The sequence below is a fragment of the Barbatula barbatula genome, assembly GCF_947034865.1.
Source record: "Barbatula barbatula genome assembly, chromosome: 1".
Classification (NCBI taxonomy): domain Eukaryota; kingdom Metazoa; phylum Chordata; class Actinopteri; order Cypriniformes; family Nemacheilidae; genus Barbatula; species Barbatula barbatula.
The window spans coordinates 11363944-11384995 of NC_136766.1; the positions used below are offsets into that span (position 1 = coordinate 11363944).

The 21052-nt window shown below is 40.2% G+C and overlaps 1 protein-coding gene across 2 annotated transcripts; it reads left to right on the forward strand.

The window, feature by feature from the left end:
• Nucleotides 1-1704: 1704 nt before the first annotated feature.
• sin3ab (SIN3 transcription regulator family member Ab) lies at nt 1705-20856 on the forward strand. Of its 2 annotated transcripts, none has more exons than XM_079469006.1 (21): nt 1705-1903; nt 3666-3872; nt 4437-4604; nt 4705-4811; nt 6324-6615; nt 6704-6955; nt 7079-7231; nt 7331-7486; nt 7709-7795; nt 7892-8010; nt 8138-8348; nt 8443-8559; nt 8672-8910; nt 9269-9452; nt 10742-11309; nt 11765-11934; nt 12280-12453; nt 14269-14361; nt 17262-17356; nt 19073-19274; nt 19367-20856. In XM_079469006.1, exons 2-21 carry the CDS (start codon nt 3696-3698, stop codon nt 19586-19588), a joined length of 3786 nt encoding a protein of 1261 aa, XP_079325132.1. In that variant the 5' UTR covers nt 1705-1903; nt 3666-3695; the 3' UTR covers nt 19589-20856. The 2 variants fall into 2 exon arrangements, with proteins under 2 accessions (XP_079325132.1, XP_079325131.1); XM_079469005.1 differs by having other exon boundaries at nt 1723-1903; nt 7313-7486.
• The last annotated feature ends 196 nt before the right edge of the window (nt 20857-21052 follow it).

Below are 21052 nucleotides of genomic sequence, written 5' to 3' on the forward strand. Positions count from 1 at the left end.
TTGTGAAGTAGCATGTTGTTAATGTTAACATTATAGAAATTAAATACTCACAATACACCAACACTAAAGCTGTTTCAAGTTATTTTATGTTGTAATAACTAAAACACTACATTTACAAAACATACATTTAGAAATGATGAAAATGTTTGCCACTTGGATGTATTTATCCATTGCCCAATTTGGAATCCGGAGTCTTGTTGATTAATTTGAAGACTGCATTGGTTGTCGCTCTAACATTGTTCTCCTTAATCATCTAATTCAGACAACCTGGTGATTTATTTTTACATAGACCAATGCAGTAACCATGAAAGGCTAAATTGTGGATGACTCATTTAATGGGAGAACAGCAGCATAACATTTACGTTCACACCCTCTTGACAGTATCAGTTAGAGATGTCAGTATTATAAAGCATGTTCCTGCAGCTCAGTTGGCTGAGTCTGATGCTTGCAATGACACGTTATGTGTTAAATTGTTTAATAACAAAAAACGCCTTTCTGTGATTCTTCTAAAGCCTGGAAAGGTTTACACTACACGTTTCATAGTTAGACATTCTGTACTAAACTTACAGTATAAAAAAGTGTAACTAGGTTAAAATGCCCACTTGTGTAAACAAAAATTGAATGGACATACTGTATAACAGTTTCATTTTATTTACATTGTCATTTAAAGAGAGAGAGAGATCACCCATACAGAAATTACTCTGTCTCCCTCTGCTGTTATGGACCCCTCTATACAAATATTGTCTTTCACAACATCCAACAAACTAGACACTTATGTCTGCACAGAATCATTTTTTATTCAACAAAAGCAACTTAAAACAGCACAGCTTGAGAGCTCAATAAAAATGCAATAATGCATTCACATTTATCATCTCTGCAGACAGGTTGCCCACCAAAGCGGCTTACAATAAAGCACCCAAATCACGTTAAAAGCGATCCCCACATGGCCAGAAAGCTGAGAAAACAGATCAAGCAGTGAAGGTAGGCGATTTAAAAGAAGGCTAAATCGAAAAACTCATATCTAGTCAAATTAAATAGTCAGTAAATATACTACAATGTAATAAAGAGTATTTCATTGTTGACTGATGGTGACTAACCATGACAATCACGTGACGTTACACACCGAAAAAAGCGTTGATTTATGAACTGCGTGCGTGCATGTTGATCATGACGGGTTACAAATTAAATAGAAAAAATATACGTTTTAGAAAACGATTTGTTAGCGTAGGATGTCATTTCATACACGTTTTAACTTTAAATATATTAGAGAACACAAGCAGCGACCTTATGCGCGTAACTGTGTGTTACACACCGGACACAAAACATGTTAGAATAAAGACACGTACTGCATATATGTACTAACATTAACCTATTTATGTAAGTTGACGCATCCTTTTGTTTTACAACGTAAAGTTCGCAGACTGGTGTTGTGCCACAACTCTTACTCTACATTATAGCATATCGTTTTCCGCCATTACTTAACTTCACAAAATTCCAAGTGAGAAAGTATTATTTCATGCCAACATTCTGAACTGGGATGTAGTATTTCAGCGATTTAGACAACTTCCTTGTTCAAAAGAGGCGGCTAAAGACAGTAGAAATCGGATTTGTTCGAATTTTTACCAATCGTATTTCTCGGTGGGAGTTTGCTGAGGCCGCCCTGTCCAAAGCCACGCCCCCGAACGAGGATCCTCCTGCTGAGGTTGTTTTCCCATGTTAGCCAATTAGCAACCTAGCATGCAATTTGAGGTCTGGCGCCTTGACTGAATGGTTACGTGTGTTTTAATTTGTTCATTTGAACCTAAACGTTACACGATTCAACGTTTTAGCGTTGTTACTGATCTTCCGTGCTTTTGATTTTTTGGCGGAACAGACTGAAGTGATCCGGAGAGTTTGTTGCGGGGTGAGTTGACTGTTGTGAGCTAGCGGACGCTTGCTAAGTTACGCTAGCTGTCGTCGTCTCACTGCTTCAGCCGGGCTACGAGCGGCTAACTCTCATACTTATTGACACTTACCACACTGTCTCGATCAAATGGCCAGTAAACTAAAAACGCGTGAGATAGCAACGTGACACCAAGTTCCTTTGTAGTGATGCATACCATAGCTGTGATTATATAAGATTATTTATCTAGGCGCTGGAGCTAGCCGCGCTTAGCTTGGATGGGTAGATACGGTTTTTACTGTGCTTTACAGTGTTGGTCAGCTTCTCGGCATGAATATCGGGCCATCATTCGCCGCCTTTGATTTGCCAGTTATCGGCGATTGTGTATGAGTGTGTTATGGTCTACTGTATAACGGTGCTGGTTTGATCTCAGAACAGTTGTGTTCTCACCGGTAGCGATAGGATCATTCATCAGACAGGACTTCCTGATTGTAGCTAGAAACAGTTGATAACATCGACTGCCAACCAGGCTTCTTTTTCATCTTTTATTGGCGGTTTTAGTCGAACGATTGGGGTTACGAAAACGATCGCATTGTTTTTATTATCGAGTTATCCGTTTGTCTAGCTCCGAGTCCTGTAGGGAATTGCTCATCGGATAGAGGCGGTTACTGCTGCTGTAACGCCTCATAGACGTTGACGCTTTATTGACTTGAGCATGTTTACATTCCCAAAGCAGTAGTAAACACGCATACGTACACAATAAGGGTATCCTATCGAGCTATACCGAGCACATAGTATGCATGTGTGTAGGTCATCTTGTGCATGTGTGTGCCTGCTGTGTGGTTCTCAAGGCCTGACACACACTCGGAGGAGGAGGAGACACCGTCCGAATGGGTGAAACGGGAGTTTAGCCATTCAAAGACAGTTGGACAGCACACATGCCCTCGCATGTTTCCATCTAGCATAACTCGTTTCACATCACCATCTGCTTTCGCTGTGTAAATCCATCATCTAATATTATAGGAAGCTGTACCGCAGTTTTATCGTCTAACTTTTGTGGTAGTCTTTGTGTCAATTAAGGCAAAAGCTCATAACTGCGGGAAACTCTTTATAAATGACTAAGTTGTCTAAATGCCATTTGTTACGAAGTAAATTTGACAGGTGACAAAATCGTTACTGAGTTTTAAACCGAGCCGTAAAGTTGAGCCTGTCAGAGGAGCTTGCTGACACGTTGCGGTTTTCCAGACTATGTGGCTAAAGCGTTTTCATTGAAAGCCTTCAGGTTTTACATTAAAAATGGTATTAAATATATTTAACATGACTCATTATTATTACTAATTGTCAAACTGTTGGACTCCTATTGTTATATATATATATATATATATATATATATATATATATATATATATATATATATATGTGTGTGTGCGTTTGTATATTAGTTATAAAGTCTTCTGTTGAAAAGTCTTTCCATTCTTTAAAAAGCCATTCTTTGTCTTAATGACAGACTTACACACTTCAAATGATACTTAGAAATAATATGAACTTACTGAAACAGTTCCCATGTTTTCTGGGCACTTGCTCCCGCCGCCTTGTCCTTGGCTGTCGAGTGTAATGCATCCAAATGAGCAAATGGAAAATCACAAGTACAACTTAAGTCATGTATTTAAGACTGAGAAAAACTGTATTCTTAAGTGGTTGATTCAAGTGTGTCCAAACTTTTTTGACTGATAGTGCATGTGTTCAGCGCTAGCTTTAATGGCGGTGTGATGTTTGGTTGTAGATCCACCGCAGTGAAGAGCATGAGTACATAATGAAGCGGCGCTTGGAGGATCAGGAAACAGTGATCGGCTCTCAGCGGCGGCTCCCTGGGGGTGCGGACAGCTTTCAGCACCGCGTCCTTAACTCTGTCTCCTCCCTGTACGAGACTGCACCAGATAACATGCAGCCATCATCCAGCATGCAGTACTCGGTTTCTCAGACCTACCAGGTAACAAAAAAAACATCAGGATACCTTTAAAGAAATCGTAAACTTTGTGAAAACACGTTAACTTGTAAACACTTAAGTGAATGTAATTGTTAATATATGTAATGTTTAATCCTCTTTACATCTCTAAATATAAAAGATATATAGACATATAAATATGGTTTATACACATCACATGCTCATAACTTTCTCAACATTCCTTTTCTTAACATTCCTTTTAATATAGGGTCACTCTGAACACAAACTTCAGTGCGGTTTAAGTTTATATACCCTTTGTCCTGAACATCATGTATTGCATCCTTGAGCTTCAATAACTGCTGGTGTCCCTTTTTATCATTGTGAATCTCAACATGATTGACCCACTGTGGAGGAGAGTTTCTGTCAAACAAAACAAACCAGGAATGATAAAAACAAACAAAAAAAGATACAGAATCTGCAAGATGTTTCTGTACAGTCATGAGCAGAACTGTATAACAATGGCCTGCTCAAGTGTCAAAGAAAAATGCCTAAATTATTTCACTCACAAACAGCAGTGATGATTGACAGTTCATGTTTTTACCCTTACAGTTGTCGGTGGCCCAAGGCTCTGTGGGACATGGACACACCAGCAATTCAGCTGTGCACAGTGGGCCTCATCACCATGGACCAGCTGTCCAGTCTGTGGCGCAGGGTCACTCTCATGCTGCTCCGGCTTCGGCCCCAACACTGGGCCAACAGCAGTTCCAGAGACTCAAGGTTAGAAAGCCATTAAGAACACACTACAAGAGTTATTAGAGTGTAGCTGAGAGAGCTTGAGAGCGTAGATTCGTGTGATCTGAGATTTTTGTAATTTCAGGTGGAAGATGCACTGTCGTATTTGGATCAAGTTAAGCTTCAGTTTGGCAATCAGCCACAGGTCTACAATGACTTTCTGGATATCATGAAGGAGTTCAAGTCTCAAAGGTCAGTAAAAAATTTTTCTTTAGGGTTGTTGTGTTCCAAACCAAACATGGCGTGATTTTGTTTCTGAGAGAGCCGGGGGGCTTTACCTGTGCCTGAGCAAAACACTTAACCTGTCTTTGTGGTTCTGGTTGCTCTTGTGCTCTGACCTCCTCTTGTTGTCCTTTTAGCGGATGAGAGGAATAATTAGCAAAGTAGTGAAGAGACTAATTGTTAATTCATTTAGCAAAACTAATGATCATTCCTCTGTGAAGTGTTATGTTCATTATTATCTTCTTATACTCATTTTGTAATCGGTGGATCATTCATTATTATGCTCAATTATTATGGTTCCATGTTTTCGGTTGGTTAATTTCTTAAGGAATATGAGATTAGCATTGCCTGAAGGAAAGAGCAGTGTTTGCAAGATAACACAAGAATAGAATTAAAGTTGAAGGGAAACTAAAGTTTAAGATGTTGCATTCTGAGTTGCTGTGCCGCTGCCATGACACTCGGCATCCTTTTTCATGTTTTTATCAGCTGTGTAAGTGTAGCTATAGAATTTTAACAGGGAATTTTATTGGATAGATTTTAAAGTGTTTTTTTTAAATGTTTCTCTGGCCTTATTGTTAAAGGGACAGTTCACCTAAAAATGAAAATTCTGTGATCATTTACTCATCCTCAGATTGTTCCAAACCTGAAAATATTTCTCTGTTTTGCTAAACACAAAGGAAATAACCAAACAGATCTCCTCCCTCATTGACTCCCATGGTATTTATTGTCCTTACTATGGCAGTAAATGGGGGATGAGATCTGTTTGGTTGCTGATTTTCTTCCAAATATCTTCCTGTGTGTTCAGCAGAACAGATAATGTTTTACAGGTTTGGAACAACCCGAGAGTGAGATTTTTGGTGAACTGTCCCTTTAACAGAATGAATATCTGACTTTAACCCAAGAATGTAGATGCGCTTACTTCTTTCAACAAGAACATTGTAAACAACAATATGCTGACTTGCTTCTGTACTTTTTGAGGGAGTTTTGAGGTAAAATGCTTTTGTTCTGCTGGTCTGTAGTGATCGCAATATCTACGATTTGCTTGTTAAGTAGATCACAGTACAAAATCTGTTTTTCCCACAGGATTTTGACAGACTTGTGAAGCTTGTGATGTCACAAATGCATTTGCATATTTGTGATGTCCTCACGTCGTGTTAGTGTTAGCACTTGATATCGTTTTCACTACACAGAGCTAACTGCACACTCGGACGAGTGTCCAAAGGCTCGCACACACATGGAGCTCATCGGCAGAGAGTGCATGTGAACACGGAAGAGGTGGACGCGCACGTGTGCCACTCGCACTAAACAAGTCAGGATAGAGAGAAGATGTGGAAGCGCTGATTATCCACTAGTAATCGATCACAGAAACAGTCATTTCCACGAATGGATAAATAATTAAAAAATGTGGACTGCCCAAGTGAATGAAATGTATGGGAAACGCTGAAAATCATTACCATTAATGTTCTCTTTTTGTATCCTCAGCATTGATACACCAGGTGTTATTAGCCGAGTCTCTCAGCTCTTCAAAGGTCATCCTGATCTAATCATGGGCTTCAACACCTTCCTGCCACCCGGTTACAAAATTGAGGTTCAGACCAATGACCTGGTCAACGTGACCACACCTGGCCAGATCCACCACATTACCCCACACGGTATCTCTGTCCAGAACCTCCCCATAACCCATCCAACGCAGCACCAACCCCAACCAGCAGCCCCCACCAGCACCGCTGCATTGGTCATCCCCAGCCAGCCAACTGCTGCCAAGATCAGCAAGGTATGACGCAAGTAATGCATCGTGATTCTAATGGTTACAGGATGCACATTTACAACTATTCTGTACCGTGCTCTTTTATATTTCTCAGCCAATGCAGTCTCCTGCACTGACCCCAACCAGTCAGCCCAATCCGTCCATTCCCTCATACGCCTCTCCTCGCTCGCCCTCGGCCCAGTCTCACACCCCCATCAGCAGCAGTACTGCCGGTACCACCCCGCTGCAGAACAACCAGCCTGTGGAGTTCAACCACGCCATCAACTATGTGAACAAAATCAAGAACCGCTTTCAGGGCCAGCCAGAGGTCTACAAATCCTTCTTGGAGATCCTGCACACGTACCAGGTGAGAGCGTCAATAAAATTCTGTCAATGTCAGGATACAGTTTTTCAGCCTGTGGAGTACTTTTATACAGCGGTCATAAAAAATATATATAAAAAGATATTCATTTGTTTGGTCATGGAACAGAAGGAACAGCGTAATGCTAAGGAGGCAGGGGGAAACTACACACCTGCTCTGACTGAACAGGAGGTGTATGCCCAGGTGGCCCAGCTCTTCAAAAACCAGGAGGACCTTCTTTCTGAATTTGGCCAGTTCCTTCCAGATGCTAACAATTCAGTGGTAATTGTTAAAAATACCTTAATGACATGTAATAATGTGTTTCATAATGCTTAAGCTAAACTAGGTTTACCTTTTTATAAGCCTTTTCTTTTTATGCAGTTATTGAGCAAGACTGCAGCCGAGAAGGCAGAGTCTGTACGCATTGATCATGGAGGCACAGTGAAGAGACCTCAGCTGAATAACAAGCAGAGGTTCAACCAGAATGGCTGTCAGATCCGCAGACATGCGGGACCCCCCACTACACCCCCTGTTAAGGTGAACTTTGAGTTTTATAGAAACCATTTTGAAAGATGTGAACAACACTGTTCCTGAAGCACATTTATTTACTTAACACTTGTGTAGTATAAAAAACTAAAACAGGAAGTGCTTCTGGACCAAGGTTGTTTACATCTTGCAAAATGGTCTATAACGTCATGGTTGTTTTATTACAAAATTATCAATATTAATATTGATTATCATTTGGTTTTCTTTTAACAGAAGAAGCCAAAGTTTATGGGAAAAGACCATCCAATGGCTGAAACCAGCAAGCTTGGAATTGGTGCCGAGTCTCTCTTTTTTGAAAAGGTAAGAGCTTTAAATATTGTTTTGTTGCAATGACAAGAGTGGTTTATTCTGTTATTTTATAAAATGATATATTTTACCTGTATGTTCTGTTCTCAGGTGAGGAAGGCACTGCGGAGTTCAGAGGCGTATGACAATTTTCTGCGCTGCCTGGTCATCTTCAATCAAGAAGTGATCTCACGCGCTGAGCTTGTGCAGCTGGTCTTACCCTTTTTAGGGTCAGTGAAACCCTCTGAGACATTTGACATCTTGTGTATACCTACCTTGCATTTGCCAATTGCTATTAAAGTAGTTTTAAACATTATTTAATGTTATTCAATTTGTTTCTCTTTGTCTGCTTTCCAGGAAATTCCCTGAGATTTTTACTTGGTTCAAGAACTTTCTTGGCTACAGAGAATGTGTCCAGATTGAAAGCTTTCCCAAAGAAAGGGCCACTGAGGGCATTGCTATGGAGATAGACTATGCGTCCTGCAAAAGACTGGGCTCCAGTTACCGAGCCCTGCCCAAAAGCTTCCAACAGCCCAGATGCACAGGCAGGACCCCACTCTGCAAAGAGGTGTGTTTACTGTTAGGAGGCTACTTTATGTCAGTTTGTCACATCTATTAAATCTTTATCCTGATACTAATAAATTAAATTAAATAATCGACAGGTGCTTAATGATACTTGGGTGTCATTTCCATCGTGGTCTGAGGATTCTACCTTTGTCAGCTCCAAAAAGACTCAGTATGAAGAACACATATATAGATGTGAAGATGAACGCTTTGAGGTGAGCAAATAATTATTTCTGTTATCATACTTAGCAGCGCTACTTCGCCTTGAGTGCATGTTATTTGACATTTGGGTCAGTGTTTGATGAAAGCATGTCTTGTGCAACTCAGCTCGATGTGGTTTTGGAGACAAATCTCGCAACTATCCGTGTCCTGGAGGCTGTTCAAAAGAGGCTCTCGCGTATGTCCGCTGAAGAACAATCCAAGTTCAGGTTGGACAACACCATCGGAGGCTCCTCTGAGGTCGTTCATCGTAAAGCTATCCAGAGGATATACGGCGACAAAGCTCCAGACATCATAGATGGGCTGAAGACGAATCCTGCAGTCTCTGTGCCTATTGTACTCAAAAGGTCAGCATACAGTTTATAGTTTGATGCTGGATCCTTTGTCGCAGATTCATAAAACTATAAAATGTCACACATTGTGGGCAGTAAAAGCTATGAAAGGGGTTGGAATTTGACAGATTGTATTTTAAACTTCCATAACTAGAAAAGTACAATAGCATCACCATGGTTTTTATGAATGGCTATTGTGGTGTAATATGTAATATTAAATATTCAGAGTTTTGTCGTCGAAGAGTTTGTACTTTTGGAATACACTGTTCTCAAATAATAAAAAAATCCCCTAAAGAGCTGACAGCAAGGGAGGGCTTTGTCATTTACCGTTTCAGGTTTTCATCACAGAATTTCTTATGTTTTGCCTTTTCAGGCTGAAAATTAAAGAAGAGGAGTGGCGGGAGGCTCAACGTGGCTTCAATAAAATCTGGAGGGAGCAGAATGAGAAGTATTACCTCAAGTCTTTAGATCACCAGGGTATTAACTTCAAACAGAACGACACAAAGGTGTTCCGCTCCAAGACGCTGCTCAATGAAATTGAGACTCTGTATGATGAGGTATGAAAAAAGCAATCAGTAGGGACATTAGAGGCTCAAATCCTATGATTTTGTTGTGATTTGGCTTGTCCACACCGGGACGATAATCACCCGTGTTTCGTCGACTTTTAACGCTGCGTTACTAAAGAAAGGGCGTCATTGTAAGTGTGCACACTGACGCGCAAAACGGGTCAGGTTAAGTTTTTTTGTTTGATGCGCCATGTTAAAAACTGGCCAAACAATTGATTGCAGCTTTTGTTCATGTGCCTGGAGCTGCTGAAGTTACAGTTAAACACGACTTTGTGGCAAGCACAAGCACAAAACGGTCTTGCCCAGCACACATTGACGAAGAGGAAGCAAGATGAATTCTTCTTCTGTGTGACAAGTGAAGTTGCACAGCACCACCTTGTGCACCGGTGTATTACTGTTTTTCAAGCAACATCTATGTCAGGAAGTGAATTTGCGCCTTTGATCCGTGAAAATTGTTTGGGTATGAACGCCGGAAAATATCTTGAAAAATGCTTGTGATTAAGCCCGTTTGATTATTGTCCCAGTGTGTACAAGTTTTAAGATTAAGCTAGCGTGAAAAGCTAGCTAGTTTAAAACATCAATAATTAATCATTCGTCAAATGCCTTTTTTAGCTGTATACAACCATTGAATTGTTATTCACTCATTTTTAAAGGTCGGGTGTTTAGTTTTTTGGAGGATCTATCGACAGAAATGGCGTATAAAATGCATAACTATTTCTTCAGAGGTGTATAAAGACCTTACATAATGAAGCATTATGTTTTTATTACCTTAGAAGGAGCTTTTTCAATCTACATGGTCCCCTTGCATGGAAATCACTGTGTTGTTTCTATAGTAGCCCTTAATGGACAAACTGCCCTACAGAGCGTATCTACTTCAGCAAAAAACATGACGACTTAGTTCTGTTTCAACCACCGTAGTGCTTCAAAAGGCAGGGGTGGACTGAGATGTTGGTTGCAATTCACAATCTCACCACTAGATGCCGCTACTTTTAACACTGGACCTTTAACTCAATGTTCTTTAATTGTGACTCTCGAGCATTAACATAATTGTAATTTTGACATTCTTTGTTATTCTTGGACTTCCAGTTATTGCTATATAAAATGTTCAAGTATTTTTTCTATTTCTTTCCATCCCAATTTAGTTTCAGGCCCTATTTTGTACTCTGTTTATGTAAAGTGCCTATACTTTGTACTGCCAGTGTGTTAATCTATAAACAAAAGACATTTTCTTGAACATTATCACAGTTGCTATAACAACCAACAACTTGTCACCCACTTAGCGACAGGAGCAGGCTTCAGAAGACAATGCCGCCCCGCTCTCAGGCCCCCACATGACACTCACGTATGAGGACAGCCAAATACTAGAGGATGTGGCCGCTCTCATCATCCATCACGTCAAGAGGCAGTCTGGCATCCACAAAGACGACAAGTACAAAATCAAACAGATCATCTACCACTTCATCCCCGACATGCTGTTCGCCAGACGCGGCGAGCTTTCTGACGTGGAAGAGGAAGAAGAGGAGGAGACCGAACCGGATGAAGATGGGACTAAAAAGCACAACGGGACGACGTCAACGAAGTCTAAGCTCCTCTTCAGCCATACAGCGGCTTCCCAGCAGAAGCTCAGCAACTGCGATGATGCCTACAACCTCTTCTATGTCAACAATAACTGGTACATCTTCCTGAGGCTACACCAGATCCTGTGCTCCCGACTGTTGCGGATCTACGGACAGGCGGAAAAGCAGATAGAGGAATATGGCAGAGAGAGAGAGTGGGAAAGAAATGTCCTCGGTCTGAAAAGAGAGAAGAATGACAGCCCGGCCATCCAGCTGCGATTAAAAGAACCAAGTAAGTCTGGCCTCGGTGCTGTAGCACACAGCTGTTAGCATCGAATCATTGTTTGTCCTTCCTTTTTACGCAATGTGTTGGCGTAGTTGAGATTGAAGGTCAAGAACTCGTTTATGGTGTTTAAAGGGACAGTTCAGCTAGTCCTGCTATGTAGTCAATGGTGGCATTCTTCCAAATATCTTTCTCTGTGTTCATAAGAACAAAGAAATCTACTCAAGTCATTTTTAGGTGAACTGTTCATTTAAATTTGTGAAGACAGGTGAATGTTTTATCAAGGATCTCTTGGGGGATTTAACACATGTGAGCTAATGATCTTTCTGTCAGATTTGCTTGCAACCCTCTGGGCTCCTGTCACCATGGAAACTGCTTAGACAATTAATAGAAGATTCTTAGATTAAGACAATAATGATGTTGCTGAAGCGTAATGAATTAAAATGTCTTCTCTCTTTTATCAGTGGACATTGATGTTGAAGACTACTACTCTGCATTTTTAGAGATGGTGCGAAACCTTCTGGACGGCAACATGGAAACCTCTCAATACGAGGATCAGCTAAGGGAAATGTTTACCATTCATGCATACAGTGCCTTCACCATGGACAAACTCATTCAGAGTATAGTCAGACAGGTTAGTTACTCCAGAAATGGTATTCTGTTATAAACCCTAATCTGAAGGAATCAAATGTTGTACTGAGAACCTTGCGTAAGAGCATTGTTAGAAGGTTATTTTGACTTTCAGCGTGCCAGCAAATTCTGAAGATGTTCCACATTCAGATAATTATTTTGATATTAGCTATTTCTTCAAATTTTGGGTCAACAGTGTTTGTGTGAATGTTTGCTTGGCATCTTTTGGAATTATGTTGTGGACTTAGCTTTAGGATATTGGCATACAGACTACCTCTCAAAATTTTGTCAGTGATGCAGAAACCTGTTTTACTGTTTTCCCTTTTCTTTCGGTTTCTCTTTCCCACAGCTGCAGCATATAGTCAGTGATGAGATCTGTGTACAGGTGACTGATCTTTATCTTAGTGAGTGTGCCAACAATGCCACCAGTGGCTCCCAGTGCACCCAGGCATCCAGAGCCGGTGCCGAGATGACCTACCAGCACAAAGCCGAGCAGCTGATGTCTGATGAGAACTGCTTTAAGGTACGATATGAGGATATGAGACAAACACACAAAGTTCTCTTTTTTATAAGAATTTACAGGAAGCAGTCTAGGATGATGTCACAATGTAGATGTGATTTAAGATTGTTAGTTTATTGTAAATCACAGCTGAAATGTTATCAGGAGGATAGGGGAATAGTGACTTGAGGTATTATGAATTTTACTGGCAGATAAGTATGCTGATGAGTAATCTTTGTCTATTTTTCAATCGACCAGTTGACCATCTATCAATTTATCAGCCAAAATTAGATTCTCTTTTAATGAACTTTTGTTTTAATGTCATCCTGTTTTATCTACAGATTTGTGACATCGACCATGTTCACTTTTATCACTAAAGCATAGATGATGTTCTTTGCAACATTCTGTGAATTTTTACATTACAAACATTTTGTGGATTCAGTTAGTAGCAGTTCATTAAAACGGTGTGCATAATAATTATTAGAGTTGAGCCGGATACTCGGCTGAAACGAGTATCCGGTACGGATAAAGCATATTTGCCGAGTACAAGTATTATACGAGTAATACGAGTCAATATCTGTGCTCGGATGGAATAAAAATCCTCATTGGGTAGCTGACTGTGTCTGCGTTCTGTGATAGGCTAGTCACAGCGCCCCTCCCTTACACATACAGATTTGCTGTGTCCCGCTCTGCTCACTCAGTGTTGCCAACTTAGCGCCTTTGTCGCTATATTTAGCGAGTATTCAGACCCCTCTAGCGACACATTTTTAAAAAAGCGACTAGCGACAAATCTAACGACTTTTTCTGATGTTATTGGAGACTTTTGGAGACTCTGACGTGAAAGCACATATCGTTCTTAATCTTCACAACGAGCAGCGGGTCCTGCCGAGAGCCGCACGCCCGCACCAAAGCACTCACAGGCGGCTCAGTCCTCGCGAAGCAGCCCCTCCCCCGGCTGCAGTCAGAGCAGGAGATGTTCACCCCTCCCCGTCCAGACTGCAAATGATCGCGCGCATGCGCAGAAAGCCGCCGCTGGCTGAATTCAGCTTGAGATATAAAATGTTCTTTGTCTAAAATAATTAAATCACCGCAGAAAAATAAATCCTCTCAGCTCACTCACTCACACACAGAACGCTGAGAAGAGAACAGCTCTCTTTCTCTCTCTCTGTCTCTCTCTAACTCACACACACACACACACCTGGTGTAAAAAAAAAAAAAAGTAACCAAAAAAAAACACTGATCATAAAAAAATTAAAAGTTAAAAAAAGAAAGTTATGTTTAGATGAAAACTCTTGTTCATTACATTTTTCTTCATAATTGCAACCACATGTGTTGTATTAATTGTTGCAAAACTTGTTCTGTATATAGTTCGTTTGTTATCGTGATCAAAACCATTGATCTGAAGCTCAATGCTGATGCTGTCATGTAAATAGTTTTCTAATCAGCAATAAATATAACAATTTCTGATCAACCCATAGCAATTGCATGATTAAAAATAACATACTGGTTAAAGCCCCGCCCCTTTCAAGACAACCCGACCACTTCCGGGTTAAACCCCGCCCACTTCCAGGTTAGGCCCCGCCCAGTCCGAGTACAGATACAGATACAGATAATTCATATGGTTAACAGATACAGATACAGATACAGATAATGCTGTACTCGCTCATCCCTAATAATTATACAAGAATTTATTGAAAGTGTTGAAAATCGTTTTAGAGTGGGTATTGCCTGCCACGGTAAAACCCAAAGGTATTTCATGTGCTGCACAGCAGCATTTCCCTAAGGTATTTCTTGTGCTCTACGCATTACATGTATTTCAACTTGTGTTTTTTTTTCCAGTTACTGTTCCAAAAGTCTAAGGGGACCGTGCAGCTGGCTGTGGAGCTGTTGGACACAGAGGAAGAGAACTCAGATGAAACTGTTGAAGCTGAGGTACATGCCACGGGCTTTACTGAAAACATTGTGTTTATACCTTAAAGCAATGGTCAGGAAAAATCATGTGGCTCGCCAGGTGTCTTACCCTTCACCATCAGTTGATTGTTAAAAACATCATAATATATGAATATTTCAGGTTATCCTGGCCAATACACACATGCAGAACTTGCAAACGCGACGGCACTAATCAACAGCAAAAACGTTTCTATGGTAACCTCTCACGCCCGCAGCCCAGATTCAAGCTACCCAGAGCGTGAGGAGTTTAAAAGAGCGAGTGTCATACTTTTATTGAAAGGTATGGCTCTCTGTGGCGTATGATACAGAACTCGTTGCCTCACTTTAATCACATGTAAAAAGTGTTAAAAACACACCGTGCCGCAAAGTATGCGGTGAGCAGATGGAAGCTAACTGAGACGCATCAGTATTGATGCACTCATATCCTTGTGAGCAGTCTTTCTCGCACATGAATCATATGATGTCCAGGTTGACAGAGGCGACCAATGCCGGTATGTAAGTGTCTTTACCACATACGGAACCGTATTACAAAGCTATGTTCACTATCATGAATTGTTGCGCAGTCCGGTCGGCATATGACATCAAAGTGCCGCTTGAGCAGAGCTCCGTGTGCTTTCGAAATGTTCTCACGTTACTCTGATGTCAGACATTTGCCGATCGGTCTGCAGAATTTCAAGAAGTCGAACATACCTAATGCAAAGTAAGAATACACATATGCAGTCTTGTGAGTAACCGTACTATAGGAACGTGCACTTTTTTTAAAATTTTTATATATTAGATATAATGAAATTCAATTGAGTGAAGGAGGCCTAATGTAAACCTGTAAGTTGTTTATAAGTAATGGAAATATTTTTTGGGGCCCCAGATTTATAGACTTTCGTTTATAAATTTGAATCATGTTTTTTTACCATATATATATATATATATATATATATATATATATATATATATATATATATATAGTAGTTTCTGCAATGGCTCTTTTGCAAAAATGAATTTTGCTCTTTGGTTAGAAAAGGTTGTCGACCCCTGCTTTGAAGGGATAGTTAAACCAAAAATGATTTCAGTTTACTCACCCTCATGATATTCCAAACCGGTTTGACTGAAATGTCTTTTGTGTTCTGCAGAAGATAGACAAAGACTGTTTCTAATCAAACAACACTGGCCCCAAACGATTCCATTTTATGGACAGAATTGTCTTCAAATATCTTCGTTTGTGTTCCATAAAAGAACAAAAGTCATACAGGTTTTAAATGACATCAGGATGAAAATGTGCAGTTTTATTTTTGGGTAAACTCTCTTTATGCTGTAACTCGCACTGCTCTGGTGGCATTGGGCTGCACATTCACACCATCTATTCTCATACCAAGAACCCGCAGTGACACCAAAGCGTTATCTGACTGATGTAAAGTGATCGACCACAGTCAGTTATATTTATTGTGACATTTAGCAGTGGCTAAATCTAACATTGGTGTATACAGATGTCTAAGATATCTTATTTCCTTATCAAGTGTATTAAGTTCACTGTAACAGGCTTATAGCTGACACACAGCCTGTTGTTCAGATGCTTTGCCTTATTCAACATCTGCTGCACCTGTGGACCTGCTGCTGTGTGAGGTGCAGGCAGGATGCAAAAAGAAGTCAGTCTCTAACTGCTCTTGTCTGGTTGTACCTGAGAAAAGAGGTCATGTGATGTAGGTGAACCAGATGTTCAAAACACCACAGGATTCAGACTTGTTAGAACAGCCTTATATTACCCTGCTAACTCGAGTGGCTAGAAGTGACGTACCATGCAATTCCTAGACTGACTCTTCATGCACAGATCACATTTTTGCCACTATAACAGGAAATTAGAGATGCCTGCAAGACTTCCTTATTCCTTTTCTTACCGTTTATTAAAGAATCAAGGCGTCAGGGGCTACAGGTCATACCACAGAATAAACCCCAAAATGCCCTGGCAGATTCTCCCTGCGTCTGCATTTGGGGTTTATTTATGGGAGTATGCCACTTTCAATACAGATCATTGTTATGAGTCGTTCCTGCCACTTGGAAAAAAGTTGTTAGATACTGACGGCAAGCTTTTAGTTGACACATTCTACACCGGCTCAACACTGATATTTGGGCTTGTGACTCTCCAGTCAGTGCCATCGTGACCCATACATCATTTTAGGAGACACTCATCATGGAGCTGGCAGACATGAGCTCCCAAAGCGCTCAGGTGCTTCTACATCAGTTCCCTTCGGTTCTTCCTGGAGCTGTCTATATTCTCTAGCACATCAGTCAGTGTACTGGGAGGGAAAGGTGCGGCCTAAACCACTAGAAGAACAGTATGTGACTTCTGTGGCGAATAGTTAATGAATTGTAGTGTTTGACCTGTGCAAGATTTATACATATTGTAAAATGTTATGGGTTTGATGTAAGCAATTTACTTTTTTATTTTCTGTAATTACATTTTAGCCATGCTTAGTATTAATTAATAATGCTATCAATTATTCATATTGCTCGGTTATTAAAAACGGTATGGTTGACCCTGCGGGTTTATGTACTTCAAATTGTTTATGCAAATGTGCCGCTTGTCACTTTGCAATATATTTTGGTTTCACACTCACTTGTAGTACTTTGCTTTATATTAAAATTGTCTGATCTTTGCAGAAAACTCTGTTTGTGTATTTTACTTCTTGAAAAACAGCTCATTTTAAGCATAAGCTCAAAAGCAGTTATTTGCATAATAAATGAGAAAGGAGTCGCGTGGAACAACGCATTAAACTGGCACGCAGAACCTATCCCAGTGATATTATTCATGCAGAGAAGTTTGAGACGATAATGCCTTTAAACGGGGACTCTTTCTCTTATAACCGTAAATGTCTCTGTGTGCTTTACAGCGCTGGCCCGACTACGTGGAGCGATATCTGAATACCAACTCTGCCTCTCCAGAACTGCGTGAGCACCTCTCTCAGAAGCCTGTGTTTCTGCCCAGGTGAGGCTCAGCCAAGTCCTTTACATTTGCCCCTTCCCATGTACCACCGAGACAGGAACATCACAGGAATGCTTACGGTAGTCTTTGTAAACGTTCGGGAGTCATTCTGTACAAGCACTGCCTGTTTGTAATCACCCGAACACACACAAGCTGTCTGCCTGCTTGTATTCGCACTTTACTGAGACTTTATTTAACGAAACCTGTTGAAAGCTGTTTATGTCTTCTCAGATGTGGCCACAGTACAGTTCTATTGGTTATTTTACCTTTTATTTATGAATTGTAAGTATGGTGTGTTTTGGGGGAATGAAAGAATTATGTGCACCGATTTTTCTTTTTTGCAAAATTGTGTTTGAGATGAGATGGAAAATGCATTTCGTTTTAATATTTGTTTTCATTCTCATATCTGAGAATATGAAAGATGTTTTTATGTGCCTGCTCTTAAAAGGGTTTGGTTGGGTAATCATGTTCTTTTGAAGGGAATCTTACTGAAGAGGCTGAAGACATCTGTGCATTTAGATAAGATGGGCCTGTTCACCAAAAAAAGCAGATCTGTACTTTCCTATGATACGTTTTCATAATCTTTTTAAAATAGTCCACACTTGAGTTTCAAAAGAAAATACTTGTTTGCTTTCTCTCTCAAAGTGTGATGTGGTCTGTTTGTGTAATTCTATTCACAGATATATTTCTGTATGTGACTTGATTTCATCAATGTGTATAAATGTGTTTTATAGTCTGTAAGATATGAGTGTTAGGACTTTCTGAGCAGACCTTGTATGCCGAGATCTCAGAGATGCTTTGTCCTCCCATTGCTGATTCTTCAGTTTGATCGGGGTTGTCAGTTCTCAAGTGGTGCTGTGACTTATTTGAACTCATTGTGGTCTGACACGCATACGGCTGTATTTCAGAGAGGGCCTTGTCAATAAAATTCTGGTCTGAATTTTATCCTCAAATGTGCGTGTTTTTCTTTCCTAAAAGGTGTTTGAGCTCTAGCATGGGAGGATGTTTGATTTTTTTTGGCTTGTGTCCATTTTCTTTCATGCATGTTTTATTTGCAGTGGTTAAGAGATCCTCTGATATCTTCATGTTTATATACTGAGAAGCACGCTTCAAGTTCATTTATTTGAGATGGATCATTTGCTTTTTTCTGTTTTATGTGCAGTGTGAGGTTAAGTCGCTATCTTTGCTCCATTATTTATGCTAAGGAACGTAATGCAGCGAACATTTTTAGTGCATGGTCCTAATGCAATGCCTAATGCACAATGTTAACCCATATCCTGGCCATTTAACCTTATTCCCTACCTGGTTTCTTTTTTTGTGACGATTGGCTAGTTTCTTTAAGTGAGGTCCTGAATTCAAAATAAGAGTCATGGTTTCTATACCCATCTGTTACCTTTGGTAAGTACACTTCTAATTTTAGTCTTTAATTGAAGCAGGAAAATTTACTGTCCCTTGTTTTCCCCCATAATCTGGATTTTGGCACTTGATCAAAATGGTATTGCCATGGATATGAGTTTTCAATGGAGATTGATTCAATGTCGTACCATATATATTGAGACCAAGGTGCACTGTACACAGTTGCATTGGGGCATAATTTCCTTTTGATTGGGATCTTCCTCTCTTTATGCCGTCAGATGCTTAGATTGAAAACATTTGTACTAAATTTAAGAAACGTAGGTCTCAGACGAATTATTAAAAAGCAACGTTTTTCTTTTGTAGGAACCTCAGGCGAATCCGAAAGTGCCAGAGGGGCCAGGAGGTGCAGATGAGAGACACCAAAGAAACTGCCAAGAAATCCTGCGAGGCTGGTGAGGACTCAAAGATGGAGTGCATGTTTAAGCTCAACTCTTACAAGATGGTGTACGTCTTCAAGTCGGAGGACTATATGTACCGGCGTAGCGCACAACTGAGAGCGCATCAGGTATGTAGACATCGGTTACTGGTTCCCACACAGATGATCTAGTTCACAATGCTGCATGATTGATTTTTGGTTTTGTTTTGATTATTTTTTAGTCTCACCAGCGAGTAAGCACTCGTCTGCACCAGCGTTTTCAGCTGTGGCTGGACAGGTGGCGGAAAGATCACGTGACCGATGACATGGCTCTCGCCACTGACAATTGGCTGATGGGTGAGAGCCACGAAGGCATGCTGCCCTGCAGAACCACCTGTGAGCCCAAGATCGTCCACTTCCACAACATCAACAAATATAAAGTCTCCTACAGCACTACGTTGTAAAGTTTTCAAGACGGGGATGATTTTACCCCCATTTTACGTTGTTTTTACAATGACTGAAGTAGCACTGATATTAAAATCTCCCGGCCATTAAGTTCTTTGGAGATTGCTTGCTTTCTTTTTTTATTTCTACCTTTTTAAATTTTTTAGATTGGTGTTCTTTCTTTGTTCCCCTGGACTTTATAACCAGTTGGTAAATGTCCTTTGATCATGAAGGCAAGAATCCTCAAAGAATCTTGCAAATGCTGCAGCTGACTTTCATTTTGATTCTCAAGACAAAGATTTCCCGTTGGTTTACAAATACAGGTCAAGTCTATGCTCATTTGTAAATGTTTAGATGTTTTCATCTCTTCAAGGTGAAGTAGTTTATTAGCAATATGTCTCTTGTGGTTCATTTTAACCACAGGTATGCTCAAAAATGAAAACGAATGTCAGCCGATGACGGAACATTTCTGATCAGTTTAACAATAGCCTCTGTGTAAGGCTATGCAGCTAAACCGGGAATTATGATGTGAATTTCCATAGTGTTCACAGTCTTCACATTGTAATAAAGATCCATTACAGAAATCTCTTCGCTGGTTAAATACAGCACCATTAATGAAGGTATTCCTGTTCATTAATACACATGTAAGATACCAGCCACAAAGTGTCAATCGGGAACATCGGAATAAGTCACAAAAGCTCTTGTAATGTAAATAAAATGTATATATGCCAGACTGTTTATATTCTGAGAACCTTCACTGTTGTGTAGTTCAGCTGTTAGACTTCCTTATATGCTAATCAGCAAAAGAGTCTAATTCTGATATCTTTAAGAAAACAATTTATGACTTCATACCGATAGGAGTTCTTGTTTAAAGTGTTTTTGTCTGGTCGCACGGTCTCCTCTGTCTCTGTAGTCATGAAAGTGTTCATTTCAACAGCTTCGACTTTGTCCAGAACCTGTTGAACAGAGTCAGATTTCACGGCACTATATTTGGCCCTTATCCGAACTTGTATTCAAATTTGTGATATCACTGCCTGTGTTCTGAGTAGAACTTAGAAGCAATTCTGTTCCCAAAATGGTCCCATTTTCCCTCTCATCATGAGAAGTCTGGATAAGTGCCTTGGAGTGCATCTGTGTGCGCTCTAAGGCTCAGGTTTAGGCTGACAAATATGTAAAACAAACATTTAAAGAAGGAAATGATGGCATGTTTCTATGTTCTTATGTACAGCCCTTTTATATTATTCATTATTGTTTTAAAGATTGAAATAAAACAGAATTGTAGTAGATTATCCTGCTGTGTGTCCAGCTGAAATGATACAATAATGCATGGCTCTCTCTCACACTGAATTACTTTGATGGGAATGAATAAGTACCGTGCACTGGAACAACACTCTCTGTAGTCTCGCACACTGACAGCAGAGGGAGCGTATGAATAATCTCTCGGGGAGCTATTATAAACTACAGAAATGTGATTCTAGCGTTAA

Coding starts and splice junctions, on each gene's coding strand:
- sin3ab (XM_079469005.1), top strand. CDS start 3,696: ATGAAGCGGCGCTTGGAGGATCAGGAAACAGTGATCGGCTCTCAGCGG. Junction 8,560..8,671: donor GTGAAGATGAACGCTTTGAG/GTGAGCAAATAA, acceptor TGTGCAACTCAG/CTCGATGTGGTTTTGGAGAC. Junction 8,911..9,268: donor GTGCCTATTGTACTCAAAAG/GTCAGCATACAG, acceptor TTGCCTTTTCAG/GCTGAAAATTAAAGAAGAGG.